General features: G+C 40.7%; 1 protein-coding gene across 2 annotated transcripts; it reads right to left on the bottom strand.

Annotated features, from left to right (window-relative positions):
- Positions 1 to 708: 708 nt before the first annotated feature.
- LOC114766915 (UDP-glucuronosyltransferase 2C1-like) lies at positions 709 to 5,854 on the bottom strand. Of its 2 annotated transcripts, XM_028958290.1 has the most exons (7): positions 5,550 to 5,674; positions 5,090 to 5,274; positions 3,327 to 3,475; positions 3,104 to 3,235; positions 2,946 to 3,033; positions 2,632 to 2,851; positions 709 to 1,296 (listed from the first exon to the last, which is right to left on the bottom strand). In XM_028958290.1, exons 1-7 carry the CDS (start codon positions 5,612 to 5,614, stop codon positions 1,014 to 1,016), a joined length of 1,122 nt encoding a protein of 373 aa, XP_028814123.1. In that variant the 5' UTR covers positions 5,615 to 5,674; the 3' UTR covers positions 709 to 1,013. The 2 variants fall into 2 exon arrangements, with proteins under 2 accessions (XP_028814123.1, XP_028814122.1); XM_028958289.1 differs by having other exon boundaries at positions 5,090 to 5,854.
- Positions 5,855 to 8,066: the final 2,212 nt, after the last annotated feature.

The raw sequence follows: 8,066 nt of genomic DNA, 5'->3' as shown, positions 1-8,066 counted from the left end.
CCCCGTTCAGCCTGCTCCAGACCTCCCGACTCCCAAAGCTCATCCACGTTGTCTGCATGTGCGCCACACAATCCCTCCCGTGACAAGTGGTGATTCACTCCCCACAAGACTTCTCTATCAGCACTAAGCCATGGACCCAAAATGTCCTGCTCTCTTTAATATTACTATAATTCTAATAAATTTAAAACAATTTCTTTGTCAAATGAAAAATATGAAATTATCCCATTTGTCACAATATGTAGTGCATCAAAGTAGGGCTGAAACGATTATTCGAATAACTCAAATTATTCGATTACAAAAAATATTCGAGGAAAATTCTTGGCCTCAAGGCTTCGTTTAATTCGTCACCAAAGTCCATCAATTATTATATCATGCTCGCGGAGCTACGCGGTGCGGAGCTGAGCAGCACCGGAATCATTGTTTTACACAGACAGTTTGAACTGACGTGCATTTCAAAGATTTAAGGAGGAGCAATTTATTGGCGGAAAATAAAGGTACCGGTGTGCATAAAAGGTATAAAATGTCTGAAGTGTGGGACCATTTTACGCTGCATAAGGTTTTGATCTTTTTTTGATCTAATAAAAGTATTGAGTTTGAATAAAAAAACTTTTTTTGTGAGGAATAACAGACAATTGCTTGCTCCTTTTGGGAGGATTTTGAGGAACACACTATTGATAGAGTTGTTTAAAAATGCAAAAGTATGAGTTATCCGATTACCCGTTTAATCGATGAAAAAAAAAGACAGAATACTCGATTCCAAAAATATTCAATACATCAAAGAAAAATACAGTAATGTGACATTTTTGTAGTGATATATGGAATCCACACACTTTTAAACAAATTTTAAACAATTGTGGCCATTGTCCTCCTGCTCCTTCTTTCGGTGGTTCCTGTTAGGGGTTGCTGGATGCCCTTCCTGACACATCCCTCCATATTTACAAGGGGCTTTGTACTGTCACCAATAAATACACTGTCATGTGCATCCCCAGTGGCTGGGTTCCTCTATCCCCTCATCACTCTTTTTTATTCTTCCTCCTGGTCCTCCAGCAGCACTTTCTGATGTAGAAGCAGCAAGTTTTCACCATGATGAATATGAAAAGTCCCACCACAGCCAGCAGAAACACTGCCACGTCCAGGCAGTAGTACTGGTACCAGGTGAGATTGTGGGCCTGTACTCTCAGGTGCTTGGCTCCTTTATTCCTCATGACAAACTCGATCCAGAACAATGCCCGATCCAGAGGTTTTGTTGGCTGGTCGTGATGGAGTTCTGATATCCTCATCATGTTCTTTTTGTACCTGTTGCAAAATTGTCAAGGTGTACAGTAAGTATTTGTAAAATTGTATCTGTATTGTTATATTTATAGTGTCATACTTTTCCAGTGCTCATCAGTTTGTAGATTTGAAAAAAAAGTTCGAATAAAAAATTATTGGCTTGATAGTTATTTTCCCAACTAGCTATTGGATGATTGACAGCTTGCATACATGCTTTTATTCTGGATAATTTAAATCCACACTTGTCCTGGTAGAACATAGCATACTGTCTCCTCCCTTTCTCATCTATAACCCTCCTTCTGCTACTCTCATGAGACACTTTGTCCTGATGGGGTGTCGGCAGTCCAGGGTTTTTCTATACCACATATGTGTAACTAGTCAGTTATGTTTTAATGCTATTTTTGAATGATTATGTCATCTATCTCTGGCAGTGACATACAGTGTACAGTGGCAGTGGCAGCCTAGCGGTTAAGGAAGCGGCCCCATAATCAGAAGGTTGCTGGTTCGAATCCCGATGTGCCAAGTTGCCACTGAGGTGCCACTGAGCAAAGCACCATCCCCACACACTGCTCCCCGGGCGCCTGTCATGGCTGCCCACTGCTCACTCAGGGTAATGGGTTAAATGCAGAGGACAAATTTCACTGTGTGCACCGTGTGCTGTGCTGCTGTGTATCACATGTGACAATCACTTCACTTTCTATTCTATTTCTATTCTATTCTATTTTTAGCTGTTGTGTCAGTCAAATTTCCAACTGGAATTTCAGCAAAACAAAGAAAAAAGACAGCAAAAAACATTGTTATAAGAACAGCCACTGTGCATGGGACAACAAAAGTGGATTTTGTATGTATTGCATGCAGAAATGTAAAAATCATATCCTTAATAAATGCATTATACATTTTATTACAATGCAATTAAATGTATTTGTGATGCCCAATGTAATTTTTTTCCCAGAAAGATTAAAGAATTTGGATTTAACTAATTTCATCCATAAATGTGGTAGTAGGGTACTGAGTAACATACTCAGCTATGACCACAAAGTCACAGGTTCAAACCCCACTTACTATCATTGTGTCCCTGAGCAAGACACTTAACCTTGAGTGCTTCCAGGGGAACTGTCCCTGTAACTACTGATTGTAAGTCACTCTGGATATGGGCATCTTCTAAATGCCATAAATATAACTATACCTAATACTAAGATACTACAGATTGCAGCAATGACAAAACTAAATTCATCCTTTGCTCTCATTAGATTAATTTATAGGCAACAACAGCTGCTACCAAACTTTGCATATTATAGGACCTTTAATTCAAGTATTACAATGTAATTGTTTGCTCGAATATAATTATGTAGGACTTACAATGGATCATTTGTCACTGTGTGCAAGGCTTCCACCAGGTCCTTGGCCTCCATTTTGAACAAGTCCAGCATGATGGCAGCCCCTTTAAACTTCATGAATAATATATTTTCAGACTGGTCACCAAACAGAGGTATACCCACTATTGGGACTCCATGATAAATGGCTTCAAATATTCCATTAGATCCTCCATGTGAAATGAAAGCTTTAGTCTTTGGATGTCCTTTAATAAAAAGCAAGACACCAAGTCAGACACTTGACTGTTGTTGAAAAGAAAAAAAGTACATGAGGGTAAACTACTCAAGGTAAATTATTACCAAGCAAGTCGTTTTGAGGAATCCAGTCATAAATTCTTGTATTTGGGGCCAATGTTTCTGGTTTCTCACCACTGAGAGCCCACAAGACCTGTGGTCAGAAATCAAGTAAATATAAAGACTAGTTTTTGTCATGTTTTCTCATACGTTCTCTCTCTCACCTTTTGTGGTATTTGCCCAAGTGCTGAGGCAAATGTGTTTCTCTTCTCTAATGTAAGATTTTTGAAGATAGAACCAAGTGAAAAGACAACAATGCCATCATTTCCAGAGCTCTGCACAAACTCCTCCATTTCCTAGAAGACAGAAAATGTGCTTATTAAACATAACATAACTTTGACTTTTTTCTTTGATTTTATTTTTAAAAGTCAAGCTATACAGCCTCACCTTTGGAAGAGGCTTTGCTGGTTTACAGTGATATCCACCAATATACACAAAGTTTGGAGGGAAAGGCCGAGGATAATCCCAGTCCCAGGATGATCTGATAAGCCAAATCTCAGCTTTTCCAAATACGTCACATGGCACCGTTGGTTCTCCTTGAAACAAAAAACAAAACTTTTTTTGTCTTATCGCATTGTAAGATGGAAATAAATAAAGAGTATCACTAGGTGGCAAAAAGGGCAGCAAATGGTCTGAGGTGCCATGACGGGAAATCTTTTTGGGAGCTACATATCCAGCATAAAAGAAGTATTCAGACCACATTCGGGGGGCTTTTTCACCCTTAGCTGCTGGAGGATCTTCTACCCTAGCTTCAGGGCTATGCTCCACTTTTCTCCGTGCTTCTCTAAGGTGTATGGTATATTTTTGAACCACATTGCATTTTTGTGGGCCTTTGCCGCCTAGGCAAATTATGACCCTTCACACAGTCACAGTCTGAATTTTATATACCCTTTCAATGAGATCATGCACTCATATGCACACCTGCAGTAAACTCTTTAGATGTTGAAGACTAACCAAGGCTTGGGAGGGTTGGAAAGAACCGAGATAAGACTATTGGTCAAAGCAGTGAAGTTGTGGAAACCCTATTCTTTTTGGTCGGATTTTTACTATTATTATAATTTTATTAGCCTAAAACACATTGGACAGCAAAAAAATGTAACAGCTTTGAAACATGGCACGTAAGTCTGGTATCCCACCCACTACTCAGGCACTAAAATGTGTGTAACTGTGTCAAGTATATGAAATTGTAGAAAGGTAGTAATGGTTGTGTATTACATGTTTCTGTTTCCGTTCTAGTAACTGCCACTCATTAATAAATCTAGGACTAATTGAACCTCAATAATGACTGGCTATGTTCCTACCAGGGTGTGTGTTGCATCAGCCTGTTTTTTAATGACTCTGATGGATTGATTAGAGAGCAGGAAGTTTGGGGAGGTGGGTGAACGTGAGAACAATGTCAACAATCAGGTTACGTTTCCATTCATACAGGCCGTAAAGGAAACTGGGCGCACTCAGGAGGACGACTTGAGAAAGTTCGCAGGGTTCTGGACTCTGGACCGGCTCATCTGCTGGGATGGGACGCTGGGAGACCGAAGTGTACACAACTCTGGTTTGTCAATCTGGGTAACAATTTTGTTCGGGGGTTGGGGTAGAATCCGTGGTAGAATTGCCAGCTCGTAAACCCTTGGCACAGGTTGCACACATAAACATCCAGAGGCCCAGACAGTTGGTACTATGGCAGTCTGGGGGTAGTGAAGTTGATGTATGTCTTGTGAATGTCAAAGGGGCTCCAAGGGGACGAATTGACAGCAGATCAACGGGAGCAATTGACTATTCTGCTTTAGTGGTGGGCTTGCGTTTTTGAGGATGAGGAGGATTATTACCGTCGCTTTGTCTTAGGCTTTCCTGAAATTGCACAACCCCTGAATAGCTTGCTCCAAGGAACAGGGAGCAATAAGGCAGCGGCCGTATCCTGGATGGAGGCCTGTCAAGCTGCTATTGAAAGACTCAAAAGGGCCCTTCTCCAGACCCCGGTCCTGGCCTATGCAGATTTTAACATGCCCTTTCGGTTGTATACGGATGCCATGATATAAGCCATTCGGCCACATATGGTCAGCAGTATTTAAGGTCATGTGAAAACAATGTTCCTTCAAAAGTCACTGTAAAATTTCAACCATCGTGAGTATTAAGCATTTGTTCATCCATCTTACCTTTAACATCACTGTAGAATGGTTTCATATATATGTTCATCTGTGCAAGAAATGTGAGTGTATGGATGATGTACTGCAGGAAGTTCTGCACTCTCTCCTGAAAATTCATTTTGTCACTGAAGTTCACAGGCTGAGTCGGGATGTAGGATGGAGTGGATGGCATTTGACCACAAATCCTCTCCAGGCTGTAGCCAAAAAACAGTTTCATCACCACAATGAAAGGTACGTTGAGAGTGTCTGCCAGCAGGTCACCACATGGGGTATAAGGGTCAATCAGAACCAAATCAAACTTTGACTGTCTCAGTGCGTCCAGGACTGTCTCATTCCGAAGCATTGATTCACACAAGGTACTGTGATAGTCCTTCAAAGTGCCCATAATTTTCCACATTCTTGAGGCATTCTCCAGCGTGGAGGAATTTGGATATTGCACATATGCGTCAATGAAGTTGTACCACATTACCATGATGTCATGCTCCTCCATAGGAACGCTGAAGAACTGAAATCTGAAGCCTTTCTCTTCTGCATACTTCACTGTGGTTGAAGAACTGCTGACCAACACTGTTACAGAATGCTTGCGTTCCACCAGCTCCTCCACAATCACACGCATGTGGTACCAGTGGCTGAACTCGCCCGGGATGATGAGTACATTTCCACTTTGTACATGATGAAATCCAAAGAGCAGGAGACCCTGCAAAACGAAACAAAATAGTCGGACGGAAATCATCCCTGCACAGCCAGGCGTCTCCATAATGCAGCATTAGTATTCCTGTCTCGGATTTCCTTTGTACGTAACTAGGTCAAAGGTTATGGTCTCCACCCAGGGGTGGAGACTGCTGTGTCACATGTTTTAGAAGCTTATGTTACTGATTTACATGGATCTTCAGAGACTATACAAAACCTGGACCTCATAAGCAGCCATATATTATTATTTATTAACCTTTTTTCACATTCATTAGTTATTATATTTCTGGTTTCATGTTATCATTATGTTTAGATTTCTCTTGAAAACATGATTGCTATGATGTGTTGTTATAGGAAATGTTGGTTAGACGTGTTAAATCTTGTCCCATTTTCTTTGTCTGTCCTTTTTGTTTTTTTCTACATTTTGCTTGTAAAAACTTGCCCTTGGGTCCTCTGTCCCAGCTTGTGACAAGTTTAAAATATGTGGTGTATGTGCACACATACACACACACACATAAATCTTTTTATATATTCCCCTTGTTTCCTCTGTACAGTTTCCCCCAAAGCTGTTTCTTATATGTTTGTTTGTTTGTTTCATAACTCAATAAACTGTTTTTTATACAAAGCCTGGGTCTTCCCCTTCCTCGGTGTTATGACAATTTGGTGCGTATTTGTTCGTGGTCATGTCTTTGTTCTTTCTTGAGCTATTGTAAGTTACGTCATTCTCATGCAGAACTAGATATCCATACTCTTTTAATTCCATTCATTTTGTTTTATCATTCCCAAGACTTTACTAATGTCAGTTTTCCGTCCTACATTAGCCTGCAACTTATACTCAGATTCTAAAAGTTTTTTTTTAACAAGCTTTTTAAAAGCTTTGGTTTACTCCTATCTACTTTCGATGTTATACACAAGATAATGGGATAGCCTGCTTTGCATCAGTATTACAACTCTTTAAATCATCAAGTGAAGTGATTGTCACATGTGATACACAGCAGCACAGCACACGGTGCACACAGTGAAATTTGTCCTCTGCATTTATCCCATCAAAAGTCAAGTGACTTAACATTACATTTTCACATAAACATTCACTTTAACTAAAATTGCTCTTAACATGTCGACAAATAAATCATTGCTTATAAAAATCACAAATTACTCACAAAAGGGAATCAAAGGAATAAACGCAGTGTGTGGGGATGGTGCTTTACTCAGTGGGACTTCAGTGGCACCATGGCGGATCGGGATTTGAACCGGCAACCTTCTGATTCCTTATCCGCTAGGCCACCACTGTACCATAAACCATAATTATGGTTTCCCATACTTCATAAACTCCTACCACCGCTGCGTTCTCTCTGCGGCTTTCTCTCTTTTCCCGCTAACTGTCCATTTATTCACAGCTCTGTTCATGATGGTGCCGATGAGCTGCAGCCTTCTTCATATACCCTCCTTTCTTTTCATCCCTCCACCTCTGCCACATACTGCTAAATTGGTTGACATCAAATGTTTACTCCATGGATGGAAATATCACACCCAATAATAGCTTGACCTCTACCACTGTTCCTGTTCACAATGACTATTTCTCTCTTTTCATAGAAGCACACCCAATAGTCTGTGTGTGTGTGTGTGTGTGTGTGTGTGTGTGTGTGTGTGTGTGTGTGTGTGTGTGTGTGTGTGTTGTGATGACGGTGTAGTGCTCAACCCCAGAAGTGTAATAAGGAGGTGGTCTTAGGAGACAATGCACCCCTAATCTATGAATTTGCCCTTGTGTGTGTTGTCACATTTCTGTGATTTATTTTCATTGAATTTTTGGGTGCTGAGGACATCTAAATTCTAAGCAATCGTCGCATGCAGTGTGTACTGGAGAACACAAGTGTGAGGTCTGTAGAGAACTTTATTCACACTGGAAACAAAAGAGGGATGAGCCCTCACCTCACACACAGCAACCAGTGCAGGATCAAAGGTAAATAATAAAAGCTAGTGGTGCCTATGATGTGATGAGGAAGTCCAGGTGGCGTGATAAATGGGAGGAGGGGCCAGCCATCAGGAGATGGGTGAAGGTGAAACAAAAATGTGGACATGGCTGTGATCAAAATATTATATATCCCAGTGTTACCCCAAGAATAGGTTCATCCAAAATGTATTCTGATTACATTGATTATTCTTGCTCTGTGGAAAACCCCTCTCACTTGTCTCCTTGTGTCTATGAAGCACATCCCTGGCACATTGTGTCTGATAACCCTTCTGTGCATGACATCTTTAGATTCGTCACTTTAGTGTAACTTCACATCTTACTGAG

The sequence above is a fragment of the Denticeps clupeoides genome, chromosome 17, assembly GCF_900700375.1.
Source record: "Denticeps clupeoides chromosome 17, fDenClu1.1, whole genome shotgun sequence".
Lineage (NCBI taxonomy): Eukaryota > Metazoa > Chordata > Actinopteri > Clupeiformes > Denticipitidae > Denticeps > Denticeps clupeoides.
This window is presented reverse-complemented; position numbering and strand designations above follow the sequence as displayed.

Coding starts and splice junctions, on each gene's coding strand:
- LOC114766915 (XM_028958289.1), bottom strand. CDS start 5,837: ATGGAGACGCCTGGCTGTGCAGGGATGATTTCCGTCCGACTATTTTGT. Junction 3,476..5,089: donor ATTCTACAGTGATGTTAAAG/GTAAGATGGATG, acceptor TTTTGTTTCAAG/GAGAACCAACGGTGCCATGT. Junction 1,297..2,631: donor ACAGTGACAAATGATCCATT/GTAAGTCCTACA, acceptor ATTTTGCAACAG/GTACAAAAAGAACATGATGA.